The following is a 26,435-nucleotide window of genomic DNA, read 5'->3' as shown; positions in this document are numbered from 1 at the left end:
CCCTAAGAGTTACATCCAACTCTCTCTTGAATACATCCAGTGAATTGGCCTCCACTGGTTTCTGTAGCAGAGAATTCCACAGATTCACAACTCTGGGTGAAATAATTTTGACAGATTAATTTGGATGAGCTATTATTCAGTGTGGTATTCTGCTTTTGCTGTCTCTGTTTGTTCTCGGTGAATATGGAACTTGTCGCAGGCTACTTTAAGCCCTGGAGACTAAAACTGAGTATGGCAAAAACCACGACAACGGCCTTTCACGTGAACACCAAAGGAAGCTCAACGCCAGCTAACCGTCACCTTCAATGGGTCACCCCTACCCTACAACCCATTTCCTACATATCTCGGATTGAAACTAGATCGGGAGCTGACCTACAAGCAACACCTTGAAGCTCTCTGTGCTAAAGTCTTGGCATGGAACAACCCGCTGCGTTGCTTGGCCGGATCGTCATGGGGCATCTACTCTTCGAACCAGTGCTCTTGCACTCGTGTACAGGGCCGCTGAGCACGCTGCCCCAGCATGGTGCCGCAGCGCTCATACGAGCAAGCTAGATGCCACCCTCAACGATACCATGCGGATCATCACTGGCGGCCTATGCCCTACTCTGACGGATCTCCTGCCGGTGTTCGCAGGTATCACACCCACCAAGCTTCGCAGAGAGTTCTTCACTCATAGGCTGGTGTGCAAGGCCCCATCAGATGCCAAACATCCTTGCACCACCTCGCCCAGGATTCACAGCAACTGGGACCTCAACGCCTGTCATCTCGTCACCCTTTCTCCCGTCATGCAGCAACCCTCTGTGGCTCCGGTTTCAACATACTAGGAGCATGGAGAACCAGCTGGGAACAGACTTCGCAACCTCCTCAATTCACTGTCGCACCGGACACCACAGCCCCACCCGGCTCGGACATGCCCCGCAAAGAGTGGGTCGCCCTGAACCGGCTCCGCACAGGGGTCGGCCGGTTCAACGCCAACATGCATCGTTGGGGGTTGCGTTCATCAGCAGCCTGCGTGTGTGGAGCAGACCAGCAAACAGCACAGCACGTCATTTTCGACTGCACTGTCCTCCGTCCCCCTGGTGGAGGGGTAGACCTCACGGCCCTTGACAATAGCACATTGCACTGGCTACAGCGCCTGGAAGGCGTGACATAAATTTCTACTGCCTCAAACACAAGAAGTGTGGTATTTGTATGGTGGTAGGAGAAGATATAATCAAAATGGTCACCTGAACCAAACAGGGTTACACAAACTGACCTCTGAGCTATCAGCATATGGGTAACACAGTGTCTATCTGTGAGTAATTTATGTACCTGTTGAGGCATCATGCATTATTCAGAGAATAAAATTCTGAAGCACAGGTTTTAAAAAAAGTATTTACATGGCAAATGTTAATGTTAAGTGAGCATTTGATAAAGCACCTGTGTTTTGCCTGTAGGAGTGATCCTGGGATCCTGGGCGCCTACCATTTTAATCCACCTCCGATTCTAACCTCTCTGTCTGTGGCCTCCTGCACTGTTTGTTTCAACAAGATGCAAAACAAGCTCAAGGAAGAATACCTCAGCTTCCATCTAGCACACGGCAGCCTGCAGGACTCAATGTCAAATTCTCCAGCTCAGATAATTTGTTCCTTCTATCCGTCTGTATGAAAACTGTCCCTAGGTGACTGCCATCCCTTTTTCTCTGTGTAGTCACACTATATAACTTTATGCAGACTATACAAAATGTGTGACATATTTGTTTGGGAAAGCAGCCAACATACTCAAGAACCAGTCACCTCCTCTTCATCATTCTCATTTCTCTCCTCTCCCATCAGGCAGAAGATACAAAGGCTAAAGCATGTACCAAGATTCAAGAACAGTTTTTTCCCCGCTGTTACCAGATTGCTGAACCATCCTCTCATAAACAGTATTCCTGATCTCCCAATCCACCTCATGACAGCCACTGCACATTTTTTTAATCTACATTTTCTCAATAGCTGTATCACTAACCGTTGTACTCGTATGGTCTGATTTGCCTGAATAGCATGCAAAAACTGTCTCGTCATTTATGTCTAGTCACAATAGCTAGTAAATGTGACAAACCAACATATATTATACAGACAAAACAAATCAATATCTTAACTGCTGCATTATTTTATCATCAGACATTGCCTTTGTTCCACCCTTCGCCCAACCCAACTCTTTTCTCTTTCCCAGTTCTGCAAAAGGTCAGGGCCTGACGCAGTAATATTTTCTCGTTCCACACTTTTTAATCTGACTTGCTGAGTTTTCTAGCATGTTAGATTTTTATCCAAAATTATGCATGTTTTTGAACATGAGAGGGAGAAAGAAACGGATTTGTCATGGGAAGTGTCCCAGACAATTTACTCCTACAAAATCATTGCTTGATTTCAACAAGTTCAGACAAAGTTACATATAATTACAATTCTGGACTGATATTTTATTTCCTGAAGACTTTAAAAATGTTTCCATTCAAAAATCAGTAAGAAAACATAACGCTAAATATATTATTTATTGTTCACTGACATTAAAGGGCCGATTTTGTAACCTGGATAACTTCAAGAGTTCTTTACCATCCCACTGATACAAGGCTAGGCTATTATATAGTTTGCAGTAGGTAGGCATGTTCCACTAAGTTACATAATTATTCATGAAATCAGAGTTGGGATGAGATAGTTGCCAGTGATAATGGAGGCAGTAAAAGAGGGCAAAAAGAACAATGGGCGTCCCATTTCATCTGGAATTGAAAAGCTAATAGACTTTCTACAAGTAGGTAGCTGTAATGAAAGTTTCCTCTGGCTTCATGATTTGCAACTCTTCAATCCTTCTGTCTCACACCTTCTGCTTTGATCTCTGGTCTCTGTTCCAACCATCTGCCTATCAAAAAAAAACCTTGCCTGTCCACCTATTACTTGCCACGCTTTGTCTTGCCTCTCCACTCTTCCAATTTTCTTTCCTGCCCCCCCTGAAGAAGGGTCCTGAACTGAAACATCACCTATCCATGTTCTGCAGACTGTTCTCCTCACTGACTCGCTGAGTTACTCAAGCACTTTTGTGTAAACCAGCATCAGTAGCTCCTTGGTATGGCTAAGTTATGAACGTGTATTTAATTGACTGAATGATGGATTGGTGCAGCATGGAAACAGTGCCTTTGGGGCCCACTGAACATCGATCACCTGTTCTCACTAGATTTATGTTATCCCACTTTCACATCCGATCATTACACGCTTGGGGCAATTTACAAAAGCCAATTAACCCGCACGTCTTTGGGATGTGGGAGGAAACCGGAGCACCTGGAAGATACAGGGAGAATATGCAAACTCCACACAGACAGCACCCAAGGTCTCAATTGAACTCGGGTCTCTGGTGGCATTAGGCAGCAGCTCTAGCAGTTGTGTCACTGTGCTGCCCTTAGAACAGTTAAACAGTTCTTAGAACAGTTAAACATATTTCATATGGTTCAGATTTCAAATCCACTATCTGGAAAATCAGGTCAAAAGTTGTCAGTGTTGCAAAACATCCATTTATGCTATGGATTACAATTCAGATCTACTGTGGTAAACAAGTTGTTCCAAATAAAGTTTCCGCATTTATTCCAGGGTATGACTATAACTTTAATCACTTGCCAATGCCTGCTATCTATTCATAGATGTTTTAGTGCTGAAGGGAGTTCCACTGCCTGCAGCATTCCCATTTTGTTTACTCATTTACTCTGGATGCAGTTCAGAATCCAGACCCCAGCAGACCACCAGAGGGAAGCACTCCTTCAACAAGAACCAATGCCTTATTCTGGAAGTTTACATATTGGGTTTTGGGTAGACTGATGGGACTGAAGGCTGATAAATCCCCAGGGCCTGATGGTCTGCATCCTAGGGTACTTAAGGAGGTGGCTCTAGAAATAGTGGAAGCATTGGAGATCATTTTTCAATGTTCTATAGATTCAGGATCAGTTCCTGTGGATTGGAGGATAGCAAATGTTATCCCACTTTTTAAGAAAGGAGGGAGAGAGAAAATGGGTAATTATAGACCAGTTAGTCTGACATCAGTGGTGGGGAAGATGCTGGAGTCAATTATAAAAGACGAAATTGCTGAGCTTTTGGATAGCAGTAACGGGATCATTCCGAGTCAGCATGGATTTACGAAGGGGAAATCATGCTTGACAAATCTACTGGAATTTTTTGAGGATGTAACTAGGAAAATTGACAGGGGAGAGTCAGTGGATGTGGTGTACCTCGACTTTCAGAAAGCCTTTGACAAGGTCCCACATAGGAGATTAGTGGGCAAAATTAGGGCACATGGTATTGGGGGTAGGTACTGACATGGATAGAAAATTGGTTGACAGACAGAAAGCAAAGAGTGGGGATAAATGGGGCCCTTTCGGAATGGCAGGCAGTGACCAGTGGGGTACCGCAAGGTTCGGTGCTGGGACCCCAGCTATTTACGATATACATTAATGACTTAGACGAAGGGATTAAAAGTACCATTAGCAAATTTGCAGATGATACTAAGCTGGGGGGTAGTGTGAATTGTGAGGAAGATGCAATAAGGCTGCAGGGTGACTTGGACAGGTTGTGTGAGTGGGCGGATACATGGCAGATGCAGTTTAATGTAGATAAGTGTGAGGTTATTCACTTTGGAAGTAAGAATAGAAAGGCAGATTATTATCTGAATGGTGTCAAGTTAGGAGGAGGGGGAGTTCAACGAGATCTGGGTGTCCTAGTGCATCAGTCAATGAAAGGAAGCATGCAGGTACAGCAGGCAGTGAAGAAAGCCAATGGAATGTTGGCCTTCATAACAAGAGGAGTTGAGTATAGGAGCAAAGAGGTCCTTCTACAGTTGTACCGGGCCCTGGTGAGACCGCACCTGGAGTACTGTGTGCAGTTTTGGTCTCCAAATTTGAGGAAGGATATTCTTGCTATGGAGGGCGTGCAGCGTAGGTTCACTAGGTTAATTCCCGGAATGGCGGGACTGTCGTATGTTGAAAGGCTGGAGCGATTGGGCTTGTATACACTGGAATTTAGAAGGATGAGGGGGGATCTTATTGAAACATATAAGATAATTAGGGGATTGGACACATTAGAGGCAGGAAACATGTTCCCAATGTTGGGGGAGTCCAGAACAAGGGGCCACAGTTTAAGAATAAGGGGTAGGCCATTTAGAACGGAGATGAGGAAGAACTTTTTCAGTCAGAGAGTGGTAAAGGTGTGGAATTCTCTGCCTCAGAAGGCAGTGGAGGCCAGTTCGTTGGATGCTTTCAAGAGAGAGCTGGATAGAGCTCTTAAGGATAGCGGAGTGAGGGGGTATGGGGAGAAGGCAGGAACGGGGTACTGATTGAGAGTGATCAGCCATGATCGCATTGAATGGCGGTGCTGGCTCGAAGGGCTGAATGGCCTACTCCTGCACCTATTGTCTATTGTGATAAAAACTTTATGGATAAAATGATTCTGAAAAGCCGCCAGAAGATCGGCACTGTGAATCTTGTCTGAAAATTCAGCTATATTTCTTGTTTATTTAAAGGTGTTTTCCTCATGGAAAGGGAAGAGTGGAGAGGAATTTCTGTAGGAGTTCTCCTGCTCTTTCTTTGCACCACCACCCTAAAGTAGGAGCAGGAGTAGGTCACCATGTCCCGCATTTCTGCCTTTCTGCAATTTCTTGTGGTCTTGGGCAGAGCAGCTGCCACACCAGGCTGTGATTCATCCTGACAGGATGCTTTCTATAGTGCATCTGTAAAATTGGTAAGCATCATTGGAGACACGCCAGATTTCATTCGTTTTCTGAGGAAGTAGAGTTGCTGGTGGGCTATCTTGGCTGTAGTGTGATACTACATCTTGTCGTATTCTCAAATAAAAACAAAAAATCCTCAGATTTATTTCCATGCCCATAGTTCTCAATGTATTAGACTTTTTACTTGGATGAGGAAGGCAATTGAGAGAGACAAACAATGTACTGGTGCAAAAATAATCCCATGTTTTTGCTTCTCACTGATATCGAATGACTCCTGCCAGAAAGTGCACACACTGTGTGTATCATTCATCAGAAGAAAACGTGTTGTTATCCACTTGGTTACTTACAGTTCTCTGATGCTCTCCTTTTGCGTTTAGATAAGCCTTAATTGCTGCCAATCCTGCATATTCACCCTGGGCGCCGCTGTTCAACAGATAACAAGGTAGAGATATTTCAGAAAGATACATGGCAATATATGGTTGCTTTCCCTTGCAAAGCTATACAAGCATGCAAATTCAATTTCAAGGAAACAGATTATTTTAATTATTTTTAAAGTATTCTCTTACATGAGACTCATGTCCCAATTTAAGGCCAGTAATCAGACTCCGGTGCCCAGGGCTCACTTCCTTCCAAGGCAGAAGCATTAAAACCATAAAAAAAGACCTTCATCTCCAGGAGTACCCTGTTCCAGGGGTAGAAATCATCAAAACAAGGGTCTGTTTCATTCCAAGAGATTTTAAAAAAAAATTGCCTCATGGAATCCAAACTCCACTGAGAGGAAGAAGTGAAAGTAGAAAGAAATTGACTTGAATTTCTGTAGCATCTTTCATGACCTCTAAGAATATGAATGTTTTATCATCAATGAAGATACTGTCACCGCTGAAATTCAAGATTGAGTGGGAATGGCTAAATGAAAAAATTATCTGGTTATTGGAAGATGAAAGAAAATGTGGAATAGATTATGAATAAACTTGTGCGATATACATATTTCATTTGGCTACCTATTGCAGCCAGAACTATTCTTTCCTGTTTGTCATGGTCTATGTGAGTTCTGACACTGAGATCCTCAGGCCTTTATTCTAACTACAAAGCCATCACCAACTCACATGGTAGTGCAATTTACAACAGGCAAGAGTGTTTAATTGTCATATGCACCAGCAATGGAACAATTAAATACTTATTTGTTGCAGCTTTACATGCAGATTAACACAACAACACAACAAATAAATATACAATAAATAACAATACAATAATTATGTTATACTAGGTTACCAGACCTACATACAGCAAGCATTCCATCCAGCTAGAAACCTTCTTTTAAGCATTCAGAATAAAGGGTCTTGACTCGAAGCATCGCTTGTCCACTTTCTCCAGAGATGCTGCCTGACCCACTGAGCTACACCAGCATTTTGTGTCTATCTTTGGTATAAACCAGCATCTGCAGTTCCTTTATATCACCCCTTTCACACTCACTTCCCAGAGATGCTGCCGCTTCCTCTTACATGTAATTCTACCTCATTCATTTATTCCATCACTGAACTTGAATTTTGTTTGCACTACTCGGATCTGCTTTACAACCTTGCACCATTCTGCTGTAATGGGCTCGCCATAAAATTTGTTGTCATGTACCCGGGTGTACATGACAACAAACTAACCTGAATCTGAAGTCCTGCAGCCCCACAGCAGCCAGCAAATATATCCCCAAACATACAGCCAGTCATCCAAATAGTTGTTCGTATGTACAGAATGTCCACAGGTCAGCCATTCATAGCCTGGGGAGGACCTGCACTCATCTTATGCATATTTCCCATGTGTCTCCAGCCCCTCTGATGCACTGATGGTTCAGTGATGTAACATCATGATTTGTGTGCGGCACGGTGGCGCAGCGGTAGAGTTGCTGCCTTACAGCGCTTGAAGTGCCGGAGCTTGAAGGGGAGTTGAGTATAGGATCCTTCGAGTCAGCACCGCCATTCCATGTGATCATGGCTGATCATTCTCAATCAGTACCCCGTTCCTGCCTTCTCCCCATACCCCCTGACTCCGCTATCCTTAAGAGCTCTATCCAGCTCTCTCTTGAATGCATTCAGAGAATTGGCCTCCACTGCCTTCTGAGGCAGAGAATTCCAGAATTCCTTAGCCTTAACAAAGAGGAATCTGTTGGCTGAAGTACCTGACAAAGGACTGCACATCAAACTGGTTGATCTGCCCAGTCTCCCCAATGCTTTGCAATGAGATTGTTCTTTAAAGTTGAGAGTTGAGAGTCAGGCATGTTAAGAGCTGAACATTGTTAAGATGAACAGGTTTGGCTGGAGAAACTCAGGCGCTCTTCCAATTCAGGAGCTTCGGGGCCTTTCTCTGGCTGTTTGGGAAACTATGATCTTGTCTCATTGACCCGACACACTTGGGAATTAATCTGACAATTGGTGCGCTCCCACCTACCACGCTGTCATCACATTGGTCCATTGTACACAATAAGGCAAAAGGTCATTACTATTTACTTCTTAAATATACTGATGGGGTTTGCCATGGCCTATTTCACCTGGTGTGCACTAACTCAGACCTTTCTACTAATATGGGTTTAGTTTAGTTCAAAGATACAGCATGGAAACAAGCTCTTCAGCCTACTGACCACGCCGACCATCGATCACCCATTCACACAAGATCTATGCCATTCACATCCACTCCCTATACACCCAGGGAAATTCACAGAAGGCAATTATCCTACAAATCCTCACGTCTTGTGGGATATGGGAGGTAAGCAGGGCACCTAGAGAAACCCCACGCAGTCACAGGTGGAACGTGCAAACCACACAGACAGCACTCCAGGTCAGGATTGAACCCGGGTCTCTGGTGCCACCCATAAATATGGATGTCATCAAACAGTGATAGAGCCATAATTAGCTCTGTCAATGTGAAAACAGAGGGATTCAATCATTCTATTTAGTCATCATCGGTATCCAGTAATTCCATATGGAAAAATGTGTACATAAGGCGAGCACAGAATGATTACGATACTGAGTCACAGAATGTGCGTGAGTTATTGAAAACTTCTAACTATAGTTTTCTCCAAATCAATAGTGAACACGATTGTGAATTACAAAGAAATGTCTTGTTTTGTGCCTTATCACTATCTTATTCGTCAATGCTATCTCTACTTTTCAATGTTTCAGCAGCACAATCCCTCTCAGAGCAGTATGTTGTCATTGGAGCAAAGTTTTGATATAGGCTAGAAATTAAATTCAGGCCACAAGATTAAAGCACATGTCAAAGCACATGTAATCTGTGGAATTCTCTGCCTCAGAAGGCAGTGGAGGCCAATTCTCTGAATGCATTCAAGAGAGAGCTAGATAGAGCTTTTAAGGATAGCGGAGTCAGGGGGTATGGGGAGAAGGCAGGAACGGGGTACTGATTGAGAATGATCAGCCATGATCACATTGAATGGTGGTGCTGGCTCGAAGGGCCGAATGTCCTACTCCTGCACCTATTGTCTATTGTCCACCAGTACATGAAGTTACCCAAAATATCTGCTTTAGCTCAGTAAAGATAAGCCATACAAATATATATTCAGCACAGAGTAAAAACACTAGACCGAGAAGGAGACACTGTATTTGTTTACATGTGGACTCAAATGGACAGTCAGATTAGATAATACAAAGGTTCAATACTCTACAGGAAAAGCATTTTAGCAATAACTGTGAGTAAATTGCTGTTTGTGCTCACCTCAAGTATAAATAACCATTAACAGGCAAAAATGTACTGTTGTCATTTTAATCAGGAACAAAACAAAGGGAGGGTTTGGGGAACTGATGAACCAGAATGAGTTCATGAACCTCAGTAGTACAAGGATCAGCATTAACATTAAATGCTTTCCCTTTGAAAGAAAGTTCCCATTTTTGAATGATATACTGCACTGGAAACAAAAGCTGGTTTTCCTTTCACCTCTTGACGGCGACTCGTTTCTGGGTTAGTTTCACACACCCTGGCTGCCCTCAGTGAGCCCTCAAACAGCAAGGGTCTGCAGGACAATGAAATGAGTGAGATGAATATTCCACAGTCACAAACCTGCAACTCCAGCAGAATTTGTTGGGCTAGGACCAGGGGAAAGAAATCAATTTAAATTTCTTCCTAAAAAGTAATGAGTTGGAGAGCACTCTTACCGCAAGAGCAAAGATTTGGTACATCACCACAGCACTTGGAAGGGTTATTGCATCTTTTCAAACAACGCTATACTGTAGCTCCAGCCTTTTGTGTATTTGTTCACTTATTGTTTCTTTCATGTTCTTTCAATATCTTTCATATTTTACTGCCTTCAGTTTTTTTTTAAATCCGGTGCTCATGTACTGGATTTGTTGGAAGAGATAAAGACCTAGGTAATCTATGACCTGATAGATTACTCTGGTTCACAGCAAATGTCTCCTTCAGTAAAGTAAAATTGAGAAGCGATATTCAACTCATAGTGCAACAATTTTGGCAGTACATCAAAAATACTTCTGAAATATTTTTTCAAACATCATTAAGAACATAACTGCGATAAACAATAACTAAGAAAAACTAACATGAGGTTTGCTAAAATGTGAACAGCGGAACCAGTTTTTCCAGCATTTCTAGTCAGAAGGATAATCACTTCCAAAGCTCACTCTGTTTGGCCCTTATCCATAAGAAAATGAACAAATTAACATCCTTATCAAGTGCACTTTATCTTAATAACATATATTGTGGGAGCATTGTGCTAAATCAGCATGTTCTATTCCAATTAAGCAAAGTCAATCAGTTCCTTGCAGAGCAGATCAGTTGTAAATAACAATAGTCCAAAGTATGGTTTAATACAGAGATCAGTATCATTTTATTACATACTCAGTGTAGGAACATCTGTTAGGTCACCTGGGAGAGACCAGAGTATAATGTCTCCTGCCACACCATGACCTGTTGAAGACTGCTGGCCACAATTACATTTGGGCATGATTGCCATGTTACAGAATTCCGAGGCAAGCTTGTACATTGAACTGCACTGAGTCAGTACTAATCAGGGTAGAAAATACAAATCCCATTGCTTTGCCAGTACAAATTGCTGTATCCCCTGCCTTTTCTAAAACCCAAATGAAATTGAAAATTTGCATGAAACAAATTACCTGGAATAGAGGTTATTAAGTGGGAATGATTGTATTCATTACATTACTATTTCATTGGTGTTACAACAGACATTCAAGAAAGGTTATGTCAGAGAGTTGTAGGCCTACCTATTCGGCTGGAACGAGATTTTGTCATATCCTGTTATTTCACACAAGTCCCGTTCCAATTCATGGAATAGCTGCTGGTAGCCTTGAGCTTGATCCAGAGGGACAAAAGGATGGATATTTCCAAATTCTGGCCATGTGATAGGCTGTAAAGTATAGGGACCATGAGAAGAAAGAAACACAACATCCATTATAAAAAACATGCATCATGCATTTCAAACTGAAAATTAATGATTGGCTTACAGGATTCATGACAGTTTTAGCCACTTAATGTTATAGCTGTGTCGACGAACAGGCGACGACATTTCGGTCTGAAGAGGAATCCTGACCCGAAACGTCTGTCCAGTCCCTCCACTAGGGTTGCCAACCTCCTCACTCCCAAATATGGGACAAGAGGACGTCACCACCGCGCGCCCCACATGACCTCACCCAGCCAGCGGCCACGTGCTCCCGTTCCACCAATGGTGGCCGCCCGGGCCAGGAGGTGGGTTGCCGTGCAACCTCCGTTAGGTGGCGCCCGGGCCTCCGGGCCTACCCTGTCTGGAGGTAGACACAAAATGCTGGAGCAACTCTGCAGGTCAGGCAGCATCTCGGGAGAGAAGGAATGGGTGACGTTTTGGGTCGAGACCCTTCCTCAGTCTGAAAAAGAGTCTCGACCCAAAACATCACCCATCTTCTGCTGGACCTCCATGAGGACTTCGCCGTGGACGACGAGGGCGACGAAAGTACCCACAAACAGAAGGAGAAGGTGAAGACGTGGAAGGGGCATGGATTTGGCTCCGAGGAAGGCGCTTGATCCAGGCTATGAGAAGACTACGACTCTGTGGAGCAAGACGGCGACGAGCCAGGCCCGCAATGCTCGGTGGAGGGGTGGATCCTGTTTGTGATCGGGGTCCAGGAGGAAGCCACCGAGGAGGACATCCACGACAAGTTTGCCGAGTACGGTGAGATCAAGAACCTGCACCTCAACCTGGACCGGCGCACCGGCTACCACAAGGGCTGCACTCTGGTGGAGCACGAGACCTAGGCAACAAGGAGGCGCAGACAGCCATGGAGGGTTTGAATGGGTGGGAGCTGGCCGGGCAGCTCATCAGTGTGGACTGGGGCTTCGTCAGGGCCCCCCCTAGGAGCAAGAGGCGGAGTGGCCGCAGGAGAAGCCGGAGCCCGGACTGGAAGCGTCACTGAGCCGGGACGGAGTGTGGAGCGACCGGTGGGACAGAGCGGCCCGCATAGCGCCGGGGACTGAGACACGCCCACAGATCGCCATGCCCAAACTGAGCCGTGCATTACAGGGGCCATTTAACCTCAGTCAGGACTGTCGTGGGGCCGGGGAGAGGGTGGGGAGGGAAGGGTAAGGTTGGCTTGTGCAAAGCAGCACTCAGAAATAAAGTATTTTAGGGGAAAAAAACTTCAGTCTGAAGAAGGTCTCGACCCGAAATGTCGCCCATTCCTTCTCTCACGAAATGCTGCCCGTTCCGCTGAGTTACCCCGGCAATTTGTGACTACCTTCGATTTTAACCAGCATCTGCAGTTTTTTTCCTACACTGTCCCCATGGCCTAATACGGGACAAGGGCGGTCCCATACGGGACAAAGCAATTTAGCCCAAAATACGGGATGTCCCAGCTAATACGGGACAGTTGGCAACCTACCCTCCACAGATGCTGCCTTACATGCCGAGTTCCACCAGCATTTAGTTTTTTGAATTAAGCAACTCTACCCTCTTAGGTGAGACAGTTATACAGTTATACTGTGTTGTTCTGAACAGCCATTAAAATTGTCATATACAGATAATCATTACTGGAGTTGGAATACTTACAGTGAGTTCTGAGGAACTGTTGAGCTTCATAGTGCAAGACCCCTGGTCAAAGAGAGGAAACATGAGTAATGAAGACTAAATAAAATCTGAAGTAACATATAGCAGTGGATAAAAGTGTAAAAGTAACTATCACCCACCAGAGGAATCATGCTGTGAACGAGAGAAATATCTTTATTTTCCAACTTTTTCATGTACCGGACAATATTTGTTTCTGAGTGGTAACTGAAAAGTATAAGTCAACAATGAAATACCTGAAAGAGCCAATTCTATACAAATGATAAAATTAACCTAACTGACTGCAGAACGATATGTTTCAGGCATAATAATAAATTCTGTTTAAGTGGAACATAGCATTTGGAAAATAATGGACAAATTAGGGACAGTCAGAGTGGCTTTGTGCATGCCAGATTGTGTCTTAGGAACTCAATTTGTGGTTGTGGGGAGAAGGCAGGAGAATGGGGTTAGGAGGGAGAGAGATCCGCCACGATTGAATGGCTTAATTCTGCTCCTATCACTTATGACCTTCTGATTTAAGTTTTTGAGGAAGTGACGATGATGATCGATGAGGGTGAGATATTTGATGTTGTCCATGTAGACTTTGATAAGGCATTTCACAAGATTCCTCATGGTAGACTGACCCAGAAGACTCATGGAATCCATTGTGACTTGGTAGATTGGATTAAAAACTAGACTTCCATAGAAGACAGAGGTTGGTAGTAGAGGGGTGTTTTTCTGACTAAAGTTTTGTGACCAATGGTGTTTCGCAGGGATCAGTGTAAGGATCTCTGTTGTTTGTGATATAGATATACATGATTTGAATGAAAATGCAGATGGGCTGATCAGAAAGTTTGCAGACAACACAAAAATTGGTGAGGTTGTGTGTATTGAAGATGGTTGTCAAAGGATGCAGCAGGATATAGATCAGTTAGAGATATGGACTGAGAAATGGCAGATGGAGTTTAATCTGGGCAAGGGTGAGGTATTGTGCTTTGGGAGGTTAAATGTAAGGGGAAAGTATAGAGTAAATGGTCGGACCATTAGAAGCAATAATGAAGGTACTACCATATATACTTGTACAGCTGTTTTCAGGGAGGGTTGCAAAGAAGGCGTATGGTGTCTTACCTTCATTGGTATGGGCATTGAGTGTATAAGTCAGGAAGTCATGTCACAGCTTTATAAAACGTTGGTTGCGCCACGTTTAAGGCATTGTGTGCAATTCTGGTCTCTGCTTTGCATGAAAGATGTGGAAGCTTTTTCGAGTGTGCAGAAGATGTTGCCGGGACTATAACGTATTAATTATAAAGAGAGAATGGACAGTGGACAAACTTGGATCATTTTCTTTGGAGTGTCAGAAGCTGAGGAGTGACCTGATAAGAGTGTATAAAACTATGAGAGACACAGATTGGGTAGACAGTCATCCAAATACACAAAGTGGACGATGGGTAGAAAACATATCAGATATGAGGCTCAAGTTCTGTTGTGACAGAGTGGGAATAGGCATAGTGCTAGAGGAGCACCATAACAATGCCACAGGCAATGAATATAAATGTGTACATAATAGTTGGCTGGGGCATTGTGGGTCAAAGGACCAGTTTCTGTCCTGTATGGCTCTAACATGGGCTGATACTGATTCTCATCCCAAGTGTTTCATGAGTCATTCAATGATGTCCATCTGAGATAACTTATGGACCGAATGGAAAAGAGAATACCTCAGAAGTTGGGTGCTTTAATCTCCACAGTGGTATAAAGGACTGGTATAAACGTGCGAGTGTGATGCATCACACTCTGCTAGCTACCTTCCCAGGTGTGTGGTACACCACACATCCAGGATGAAGATCTGGCCAGCATCAACCTCAGAGCAGATGTGGGTTTTGCCATCTCAACGATATGTAGGGAGGCAAAGTGCATGAGAGAGGAACCTAAAAATGATCATTGAAATAATTCTTTTTCATCTGCTGCAGTGTGACTCATTCAATTAAACTCCCACGCAGTAGCTTTACTTCAATACATTAGGTCACAATCTCAGCTTCTAACCAACCTGTTGAAGACTGGGTGCAAAAGGAACTTGCTTGTCCTTTTAAACTGTGTGGCTGAGATACCTTTTATTTCATCTCCCATGGACTCAGCGATCAATTCCTTTAAAAAATAATATTGTCACACATCAAACTCTTGGGGAATGTGCCGAACTATTCAATCATAAACACATAAAAAGGACTGCAGGTGATATATTTTGACTCTGCTTCACATTTGTGATCAGAAGCAAGGTCCATGATAAATAACAAATATTTTACAATAAGAACCAAATGATCCACCTTTCAAAATTGATACTTTATTCACCACTATCAAAGCATATATCGGCAAGACCAAGCGCAGGCTTGGCGATCGTTTCACTGAATACCTCCGCTCAGTCCGCCTTAACCTACCTGATCTCCCGGTTGCTCTGCACTTTATCTCCCCCTTCCATTACCAATCTGACCTTTCTGTCCTGGGCCTCCACCATTGTCAGAGTGAGACCCAGCACAATACTGGAGGAACAGCACCTCATCTTTTGCTTGGGCAGATTGTAGTGCAGGATGATGTGACCGCCTCTATGGCAATGGCGTTATCTTTTGGATGACACTCCAACTGCAGCTAAGGCCAACGTAAGAACATAGAACAGTACAGCAAAGGATACAGGCCCTTCGGCCCATAATACCAATGCCGAACATGATGCCCAGTTAAATTAATCTCCCCTGCCTGCTCGTGATCCATATCTCTCCATTCCTTGCTTATCCATGTGTCAATCTAAAAATCTCTTACAAACCAATATTATATCTGCCTCCACCTCCACCAATTATTACCAATGAAAGTCTAATTATTGCAAGCAAAACTACTCACAGCTGATGATTCACAACCGAAGATCCAAAGAAGGTCATCCAAGTCCCTCTCAGTCACCGTTTCATCCAGGGACACTCCCAACTGCCAAATGAAAAGAAATTATTAAAACTGAACACCACAGCAGAGGTGACACAAAGCTTAATCAAAGAATTCATGCTTCGTAAAAAAGAAAAAATGGGGTGAAAGATTGAATGGATGAAAGGAAATCATGTGAAGGGGAGAGGGGGAGAGAGAGAGAGAGAGAGAGGGGGGAGAGAGAGAGGGGGAGAGAGAGAGAGAGGGGAGAGAGAGAGAGAGGGAGAGAGAGCGGGGAGAGAGAGAGGGGAGGAGAGAGAGAGGGGAGGAGAGAGAGAGGGGGAGGAGAGAGATAGAGGGGGGAGAGAGATAGAGGGGGAGAGAGGGAGAGGGGGAGAGAGGGAGGGGGAGGAAGGGAGGGGGAGGAAGAGAGAGAGAGAGAGAGAGAGAGAGAGAGAGAGAGAGAGAGAGAGAGAGAGAGAGAGAGAGAGAGAGAGAGAGAGAGAGAGAGAGAGAGAGAGAGAGAGAGAGAAGGAGGGGAGGGGGAGGGGAGGGGAGGAGAGGGGAGGGGAGGGGAGGGGAGGGGAGGGGAGGAGAGGGGAGGGGAGGGGAGGGGAGGGGAGGGGAGGGGAGGGGAGGGGAGGGGAGGGGAGGGGAGGGGAGGGGAGGGGAGGGGAGGGGAGGGGGAGGGGGAGGGGAGGGGAGGGAGGGGAGGGGAGGGGAGGGGAGGGGAGGGGAAGAGAGGGGAAGAGAGAAAGTAAAAAAGGGAGAGAGAAAAGAAAGCAAGAGAGAGAAAGAAAGAAAGCATGAAAGAAAAGTTTGGCGAGATCATTTCAGAGCTTAAGGCCAAAGGATCGAAAGGTGTGGATCTAAGAGTGCAATAAAAATCCATGGTGCACCAGAAAATGAATCAGAATTGCAGGTCATTGAAGTCCCAGAAAGAAGGAATTTTTACTTTCAAGTTAAAATTGGTATAATGGGGGAGGAGAAAATGGGGGGTGTGGGGACGGGCCCTCTTTGCTAGTAACAAATAAATATCTATATATATAAACAGCTGGTCACACAATTGCATAAAGGTTTAACAGCTACTGCTCCAGTGGTTGGGTCAGAATGTCACTCCAATTTTCAAATATTAAAAGGATTGAGATATATGGAGTTCATTAAGGGAAAGTGGTGCTGAGGTCAAAGATTACCCATGATTTTACTGAATGACACCTAGGACTCGAGGAAGCAAATAGCCTCTTCCTACTTCAATTTCTTACCTACTATTGTACAATAAAGTAATGAGTGATTGTTGCGAGTGAGATGATAGCAAAGTGTAGCAAATTGTGGAGTCAAGCGTTTTGGTAGTAGGAATAAAGGCGTAGACTATTTTCTAAATGGGGAGGGAATCCAGTAATCAGAGGTGCAAAGGGACTTGGGAGTGCTGGTTTAGGATTCCCAAAAGATTTATCTGCAAGTCAAATCGGTAGTAAAGAAGGCAAATGCAATACTGGCATTTATTTCAAGAGGGCGAGAATACAAAAACAGGGTTGTAATGCTGAGGCTCTATAAGGCGCTGGTCAGGCCACATTTGGAGTATTGTGAGCAATTTGGGGCATCGTATCTGAGGAAGGATGTGCTGGCCTGGAGAGGGTCCAGAGGAGGTTTACAAAAATTATCCCAGGAGGATTTTAGGAGTTTAGGAGGGACCTCTTTGAAAAGTACCAAATAGTGAAAGGCTTGGATAGAGTGGATGTGGGGAGGATGTTTCCACTAGTGGGAGAGTCTAGGACTAGAAGTCACAGCCTCAGAATTAAAGGACGTTCTTTTCGGAAGGAGATGAGAAGGAATTTCGTTAGTCAGAGGGTGGTGAATCTGTGGAATTTGGAGGCCAAGTTAATGGATATTTTTAAAGCAGAGATAGATAGATTCTTGATTAGTACGGCTGGGAAGAAGGCAGGAGAATGGGGTTGAGAGAGAGATAGATCAGCCATGATTGATTGGCGAAGTAGACTTAATGGGCTGAATAGCCTAATTCTGCTCCTATCACTTATGACCTTATGATAAAGATAGCCTCGATCTGCTCCCTCAGGTTGGAATATTCACTAACCTGAAATAAAATTCTCCCCAGTGCCAGGGTCAGTATTAGTCTTTCAACCAACTCCATTAAAAGAGGTGTGTGGTCATGGACCTATACAGCACGGAAGCAGGCCTATCATCCTTGTCCATGCTGACCACGTTGGCACGGTCCCATTTGCTTTCATTTGACCCATACCCCTCTAAACCTCTCCGATCCATATATATGGCCCAATGTGTTTTTTTAAGTCATTCTCAATCTGCTGAAGATTGCTGTACACAAATTAGCTCTCATGTTTCCTACCCTGCAGTAATAGCTGTGAAGCACTTTTGCACTGCCCAAAAATAGTGATGGATGTTTTAATGCACACTTTTCCTAGCTTGCATGTGTTCAGAAACACATTCATTCTTTGAGTGCAGAAGGGAGAGTTTAAAGGAAGGACTCCAAAATGTTGGGTGTGGTGGGTTTGGGATCTCTTAGAGGATCTCTGGCTGAGTTCACTTCTCTAATATATGGAAAATGGAAATCCATTTTATTTACATGTTGGCTGAAACAACCTAAAACAATGTGCACCACTGTTAATTCTGCTGGTGCTCAAAAGAACATAGTTTAGATGTCAGATGTTCTAGGAAGAATGGTTTTAAGATTCTTCACCAGAAAGTAAAATCATAACTGAAAGTTAACTCACCACAGAGTCACTATATCCTCGGAGGTTTATCTGCCGTTGGCTGGCCCTGCTAACTATCTCCTGAGCAGCCACACCGAGGTGAATCTTCAGTGTACAAAAAAATACATCATGCTGTATTTTATGCCCAGCACGTTTCAAACCTGATTACAAAGAGATTAGATCAGAAGTGCATTTATCGACAGGTTTTAAACCAAATTTTACTTTCATTAATAAATCTTACCTTCAGCTAAAATTAACGTGGCATTATGTACCCTTTTTGCAATGTGCTTCAGTCCATTAGGGCCATGATAAATAGCGAACATTGCCGCCATATTGGCCAAAAGTGCCTAAATTTAAACAGAATGCTCAAAGTACATTACAACTTCAGCTACCACATATGCCAAACACAAATTGATTAGGGAAATCTTACATTCCAAATAATCATTGCACAAAACCTTTGGATCTAGGCTCATTTTCTCTAACTGTTATACCTCAGCTTATATATTTCAGAGGTTTACGTCAATTTCCCCCAAATTCAGATTGATAAAACTAGAACAAGTGTGACAAATGCCAACATGCCATTTTTGCAATATATTTGAATACAGTTGCAGTAAAACGTTGCTGAAAACATATGAAAGTAGAATGCAAGCCAAAAAAATCAGCAAGTTACAGCAATACAGATAGGAACGGATTAAGTAATCTTAAAAATAACATTTAGCTGGGGTCTTGACGAAGATCTTTGTTTCCTCTCTAACCAACAGGTTGTTTCTGGAGAACTGAATAGTAGCCAATGTTGTTTCTTTGTTTAAGAAGGGGAAATAAGGATAATCCAGAAAACTATAGCCTGGTGAGCCTCACATCAGTGGAAGGGAAGCTATTGGAGAGGATTCTTAGTGGAAGGATTTACTTGCATTTGGAAGAGAATTGAACTTTGGTTAGCTTGCATTTAGGCTATCGTGTACAGTTCTGGTCTCCCCATACAGGAAGGATGTGGAGGTTGCAGAATAAATCTACCAGGATACTGCATGGATTAGAGAGTATTAGGTATATGGAGAGGTTGGACAAACTTCAATAATTGTCTCTGGAGCTTCGGAGGCTGCAGGGATAACTGATAGAATTATATACAAGTATGAGAGGCATAGATAGGGTAGGCAGTGAGAACTTCTTTTCCCTGGTTGGAATTGTAAAATACTAGTAAACATAGTACTAAGTTGAGAAGGGAAATTATTTAAGGGAGATGTGCGGGGCCAGTTTTTTTATTACATGGAGAATAGTAGGTGCTAGGACAGGACTGGTGGAGGAAGCAGATACAAAAGTGGCGTTTGAAAGGCTTTTACTCAGGAACATACATATGCAGGGAATGGGGGGATCTGGATCAAGTGCAGGCAGAGGAGATTGGTTTAATTTGACATTATGTTCAGCGCAGACACGATGAGCCAAAGGGTTTAATTCTTATGGTGTATTGTTCTATGTTATTTTCTGTGTTTCCAGCTTACTCTTTTGCATACCTTTATATTTAGTAGTGAAAATAAGTTAAAATAATCAAATATAGTTAAAAACATTTACAAACGCCTACAGAGTTGTAATTTCTTCATTGAGAGGGTCCCCAAAGAAACTCCCATTGTTTGTTAATGCAAGGTGCATCTGGCATCATAATCCAGGCTTTTGATGCTTATAACTTAATCCACTGCTCCATTGCTGTGAGCCAAAGGAAAATCTGCAGGCAGTGTGAAGAATTTTACAGAAATTTTAAAAATCTTTCAATTTTTATAAAGTGCAAACTGCGGAATATATGCAAGGTAAATTTATTAAGAGTAATAAAGATCCCTGTATCACAGACTGTAGGAAAATACTATTTAAGAAATAATGACTTCTTGTTGCCAGTTGCTAAGGCACGCTTATTTTCAGATTCCTTCACTGGAAATATTCATCCTCTTTTCCAATTCCACAATCTCCTTTGCAAAATTATAATCTGACTCAAAATAAACCAAGCCATGTATTGATGATGCAATCTGTGCCCACTCTCTATTTTGAAAGTAGAATTAAAACTCAGATTTAACAGTGATTGAATTAGCTTGTACCTCATGATAACCTTTATGTTCATGTTTCCTGCTCCTCCTTCCACCCCCACTTGCCAACACCCGTTCTTCTTTTGGAGGCAGTGCCTAAGGATTGTAACTCCAGACATGCTACAATTAGTTGGTCACCATCAGCAGGTCTCAATTTGGTCAATGTATAGAAAATGGCTTCATTGTGAAATACAAGACAAACCTTTCAATGTTAGTTCAATCACTAAAACATCAACCCCTGTTTCTACCACCTTCAAGATACACAGCAGGCACTGGGGTGCATCAAAGCTTATACTGAACCAGAGATTGTATCATTGCAGAGAGTATTGTGGAACTGGAAAGAAAAGATAAATATCTGTGAGATAATCTGAAAACATATTTGGGCCTTGGAGAATTGTTCGAATAATAGTGTTCCCAAGGTCACAATTCCACTAACTATTGACTTTAGTGCCACAGATCAGCTTTAGTTATTTTATTAGCTGCATTAATACAGCTGCACTTGCGCAATACAATATTATCATATCATATCATATCATATCATATATATATATATTGTGGGCATCATGGTTATTTACGACAGGAGGCAAGCCTTTCATCATGGAATATGAAGATTGATAACCCCAAAGCTTTCTTTAAATTACAGTCCAGCCAATATTATTTCTATTCAATACCATTATGTTGAACCTATAGAATACTCAGGGAAAAAAAGGTGCTGTAGCTATTCTGTTTGATTTCAAATCATGTGCACATTTCATATTAATGTTGGTGTTGAAAGAACTGAGAATGTTTTACCTGAGCTGTGCAAATGTTGCTGGTGGCTTTATCTCTCCTGATGTGCTGTTCCCTCGTCTGTAGTGCTAATCGGTACACCTCCTTTCCTGCGGCATCCCTGTACAATATAAACAGTTGCAAAGTTTACACCGATGAGCCAAAACATTATGACCACTGACAGGTGAAGTGAATAACATTGATTATCTTGTTACAATGCACCTGTCAAGGGGTGGGATATATTAGGCAGCAAGTGAACAGTCAGTTCTTGAAGTTGATATGTTGGATGCAGGAGAAATGGGCAGGAGTAAAGACCTGAGCGACTTTGACAAGGGCCTCACATCAGTCTGAAGAAGGGTCTCGACCCGAAACGTCACCCATTCCTTCTCTCCAGAGATGCTGCCTGGCCCGCTGAGTTACTCCAGCATTTTGTGATACCTTTGACAAGGGCCAAATTGTTATGGCCAGACGACTGGATCAGAGCATCTCTGAAACGGCAAGGCTTATGGGGTGCTCCCAGTCAGCAGTGGTGAGTACCTACCGACAGTGGTCAGAGGAGGGACAAACCACAAACTGGCGACAGGGTGTTGGGCGCCCAGGGCTCATCGATGCACGAGGGCAACGAAGGCTATCCCGTCTGGTCCGAACCGACGGATCTGCTGCTAGTGTTTTGGTACCAGATACTACAGGACACCTTCAGGGGTCTTGTAGAGTCCATGCCTCGGTGAGTCGGCGCTGTTTTGGCGGCACACAGAGGACCAACAGCATATTATAGCAGGTGGTCATGTAAGAAAATAACTGCAGATGCTGGTACAAATCGAAGGTATTTATTCACAAAATGCTGGAGTAACTCAGCAGGTCAGGCAGCATCTCAGGAGAGAAGGAATGGGTGACGTTTCGGGTCGAGACCCTTCTTCAGACTGATCATAATGGTCATAATGTTTTGGCTCATCCGTGTAGTTTAATTTATTGTCATGTGTACTGAGGAACAGGGAAAGGTTTTTTGTTGCATGCTATCCAGTCAGCGGAAAGACTATACATGATTACAATCGAGCCACCCATCGTGTACAGATACATGATAAAAGGAATAATGAACAGTGCTAGATAAAGTCCAGTGAAATCCGATTAAAGATAGTTCGATGGTCTCCAATGAGGTAGATGGTAGCTCAGGACCATTCTCTAGTTGTGGATATGTTGGTTCAGTTGCCTGACGACAGCTGAGAAGAAATTGTCCCTGAATCTGGAGGTCTGCATTTTTACACTTCTGTACTTCTTGCCTGATGGGAGAGGGGAGATGAGGCAGTGAGACTGGTCCGTGATTATGCTGGTGGCCTTGCCCAGACAGCGTGAAGTGTAGATGGAGTCAATGGAGAGGAGGTTGGTTTGTGTGATTGCCTGGGCTGCATCCACAGTTCTTTGGAATTTATTATGGTCTTGGATGGAGCTGTTCCCAAACCATACAAATTAAAAATCCAAAAATCCCAAAAATTAAAATGTCTACAGAAATAGTTTATTTACATTGAAATCTCTATTGTTCTCAAACTCCAAATGGGAAATAAAGGAAATATTTTGATCTAGAACATTTATAATCCATTACAAAAAAAAAAAACGATTGAAAGGTTTTCACGTTAAAATGCTGTATTTTTTTTTAAACAATATATTTTTATACTGTGGAAATTGAGTCAAAATGTTGGCCACATAGCAATTATTTTTAATTTCATCATATTATTTTATACCTTGCCCTATAGGTGAAAGATGCTTTGCATCTTTAATTGCTGGATACAAGCAAAGGGACCTTAGTGAATGTTGATATCAACAGTCTAATTTCTTAGAATATAGAAATTACTCCCTATTTTCACCCTTCCTACCACTTTTCTTTTGAAGCCAGTGACTCATTTCTTTAACACCTCACATCTGTGGCTTTTTCTCCTTCAAAAACCCACACAGTTATCTGCAATGGAGCCACAAATAAACAGCATTTGTACCCATTTAAATATCTCTGGTTTTGTTTTAGAGCTTTTTATTTCTCCCTATCATCAGTCTGAAGAAGGATCCTGACCTGAACTATCGCCTATCCATGTTCTCTAGAGATGCTCCCTGACCCGCTGAGTTACGCCAGCAGTCAGTGTCCTTTTTACTCTAAAAGAAATACATGCATTCCATATGGATTCAATAGAAAGTTGTTTTTTTCCTAGATTCTCTTTTAATATTAAAGATGACAAAATACTGTTGGTTCGTGTCACATGTATGACACTGGCTGGTCAATAGCACGCATGTTCATACCTGGTAACTCCAACCATTCTCCCGGGCATCAGCCTGACAAGGTTTTCTTTCACAGCGAAGAATGCCGCGTGTGGTCCTCCATAGGACAGTGGCACTCCATACCTCTGTGAACTACCGAGTACAATGTCTGCTGCAAACTCCCCTGGTGGTCTCAGCACACACAGTGCCAGGAGGTCAGTAGCACAACATGCCAAGGCCTGAAGCAAATCAAAAACGTGTCATTGATGTACATATATTAATTTTTAAACAATCTTTATGAAAACTAACCTGATTCAATCTTAAATTCCAAAGGTAATTAATACACGGTTCTGTTTAGTTTGGTTTAATTTATTATTGTTATGTGTTCCGAGGTACAGTGAAAAGCTTGTTGAGTTCTATCCAGTCAATCCAAGGATTGTACATGATTAAAATCAAGCCGTCCATTGTGTTTCGATACAGGATAAAGGGTACAACATTTACTGCAGGATAAAGTCCAGTAAAGTCTGATTAAAGGTAGTTCAAAGGTCTCCAATGAGGTAGTTGGGACGTCAGGACCGATCTCCATATGGTGATAGGATGGTTCAGTTTGCCTGATGACGCTGGGAAGAAACTGTCCCTGAATCTGGAGGTGTGTGTCTTCAAACTTCTGTACCTTTGCAGTTGTATAACCAAGACAACTGCAAAAATATAACTTAGTGACAAAATATGTGGCTTTCTATTTGGCTACGGTCTGCATAATTTCTCTCCTGCTAGAGGACTGATTATATCTTCAAATGAAAAAGCATTTACAGCACTTTGCCCACTATTGCCTTTACATCAAACCTAATAATTCCTCAGTCCGAATTTGTCCATGGGAAGTGAGAATGTTTTGGTCCCACAAAGTAATTCTTTATCAAACCAAACCTTTGTCAGCGGTGGTGCGTATGCAGAAGTATAAGACTCCTGAGTTCCACTCGTATTTATTAGAAAAGGCAGAAAAATTCTGATCATCATTTTATGTATTACTTATTCACAATATTCAATTGCTTGGCTAAATATTTTCCACTCTCGTTTTACGTAAATCCAATAGTTATTTTATACTGTGGAAATTGATGAACCGGTTTGCTGGCCACATTAACACTTTTTTGGATCTCCCCCTTTGCTCTATTTATTGTACTTAAGTTTCATTCAATCCAGTTTAGTTTATTGTCATGTGTACCAGGGTACAGTGAAAAGCTTGATAGTATTTATAATTTGTATTTGATTGTATTTATGTATAGTTTTATCAGATTTGATTGTATAGCATGCAAAACAGGTTTTTGCTGTACCTCAGTACTTGACAATAACAAACCTAAACCTGCAGATAACATGGGTAATGGATAACCATCAACTGTTGAATAGTTGTACTCTAGCTTACATTGTGCAGTTTTTACAGCTTTTCTTGCTCCATTTTGTTCAGGTCTATTTCAATCTAAAGTTTCCGTGGCAATGTGACCATGTTCTTTAAAGACCATAAACATTGATCTTTCTGGAAGCAGTTTTGTACCTGCAGGAACTTTTTAGACCACATGGAATAACCATATCTTTTGAAATCTCCCTTCTACAGCCAATTCAATTATCGTTTCGCAACACAGTTATTCCCATAAATGAACGGAATTGATGAAATGTTTTATTTTGCGTGGTTCCCAACCTGTAGTTACTCTCAATAATTATTTTCTTGAACTAATTGTTGAACTAATTTGCTGGTCACACTAACATTTTTTTGTTTAAGTCTAAGGTCAGAATGACAGCAGTGCAAAAACAAGCTTAATACCAAATTGTGTGGGTTAACTGACAAGGTTAAGGCAGCCGAAACAACAGCTTAGAATCCACCCATTACTGAACAGGGAACTGCAGTAAGAATTCTTAAACAGCATATTAGTCAGCTTCAACCTGACTGGCTATTTTTTTTCCAGAAGCTTCTTTCCGTGTCAGAGGATGCCAAGGTGGGATGTTGATCTGTAATTCTGGTTCAGTTCATGCTTAGTGCAAGGCAACATGTGAATGAAGAGGTTGCTCTCTCGGCTGCATGATTCAGAGTGTGATTGACCATTAAATTGCTGGCTGGTACTTGTAAAAGAGGCTGTGTGGCATTATGGTGGGCAGCACTGCAATTAACAGACCTAGAAGCAAACAAATTGCTACAGTAGATTTTATTTAATTTTCGCTGCTCAATTGCTTAAGTTTGAGAAGGATTGCGGCACTGGGAGACTTTCTACGGCATTAGTCAAGGCTTCACCAGTCTAGGAATATTTATTGGGAATGGGCTCCGAGGATTATACTCCAGGAGACGATGCCCTGTACTACTCAACCATCTGGGGGGAGGAGGGGGGGGAGGGGAGAAAGAAAGAGAAAGAGAAAGAGAAGAGAAGAGAAGAGAAGAGAAGAGAGAGAGAGAGAGAGAGAGAGAGAGAGAGAGAGAGAGAGAGAGAGAGAGAGAGAGGAGCGAGAGAGAGAGAGAGAGAGAGAGAGAGAGAGAGAGAGAGAGAGAGAGAGAGAGAGAGAGAGAGAGAGAGAGAGAGAGAGAGAGAGAGTCATGCAACACTTCCTGACACGTGAATCTTCTGAGCTCAATAACTACATGGTGCTTGCATTCAACGGTCATCACAACAGTCCCAACTTTTATTACTCACTCCATTTTGATGAGCGAGGTCAACCAGTGTGGAGAAGTCCTCTACTCTTCCCTCAGTATCCGGGTACTGGAAGAGTACTCCACTGATATCCTTCTGGCTGAAATCCATTTCATGGGGCAATTTCAGTTCCGTCGTCACCCCTATGTAACTGGGAACAGATTACTTGTTGAGATAAAGGGATCAGAAGAGCTGTGGAAAGTTTCATTTCTGGGAGCTTAGGATTATCAAAATAAGGAACAGACTTTCCAGGAGCTGGAGAGTTTAAAGGTTTAGAGAATACAGGTCCACCACT

At 42.8% G+C, this 26,435-nt stretch overlaps 1 protein-coding gene across 2 annotated transcripts in view; it reads right to left on the bottom strand.

Moving 5' to 3' along the window:
- Window positions 1-26,435, bottom strand: part of gldc (glycine dehydrogenase (decarboxylating)) — a 120,456-nt gene that overhangs the window by 35,905 nt on the left and 58,116 nt on the right. For both annotated transcript variants that reach the window (XM_078395931.1, XM_078395929.1), the window contains exons 6-16: window positions 26,144-26,291; window positions 23,514-23,710; window positions 21,255-21,351; window positions 18,635-18,740; window positions 18,415-18,554; window positions 15,653-15,733; window positions 14,814-14,911; window positions 12,913-12,997; window positions 12,776-12,817; window positions 10,962-11,104; window positions 6,072-6,147 (exon numbers count right to left, since the gene is read on the bottom strand). In XM_078395931.1, coding sequence (XP_078252057.1) covers window positions 6,072-6,147; window positions 10,962-11,104; window positions 12,776-12,817; window positions 12,913-12,997; window positions 14,814-14,911; window positions 15,653-15,733; window positions 18,415-18,554; window positions 18,635-18,740; window positions 21,255-21,351; window positions 23,514-23,710; window positions 26,144-26,291 — 1,213 coding nt within the window. The remainder of the gene's footprint in view (window positions 1-6,071; window positions 6,148-10,961; window positions 11,105-12,775; window positions 12,818-12,912; window positions 12,998-14,813; window positions 14,912-15,652; window positions 15,734-18,414; window positions 18,555-18,634; window positions 18,741-21,254; window positions 21,352-23,513; window positions 23,711-26,143; window positions 26,292-26,435) is intronic.

The sequence above is a fragment of the Rhinoraja longicauda genome, chromosome 3 (assembly GCF_053455715.1).
Source record: "Rhinoraja longicauda isolate Sanriku21f chromosome 3, sRhiLon1.1, whole genome shotgun sequence".
Taxonomy (NCBI): Eukaryota; Metazoa; Chordata; class Chondrichthyes; order Rajiformes; family Arhynchobatidae; genus Rhinoraja; species Rhinoraja longicauda.
This window is presented reverse-complemented; position numbering and strand designations above follow the sequence as displayed.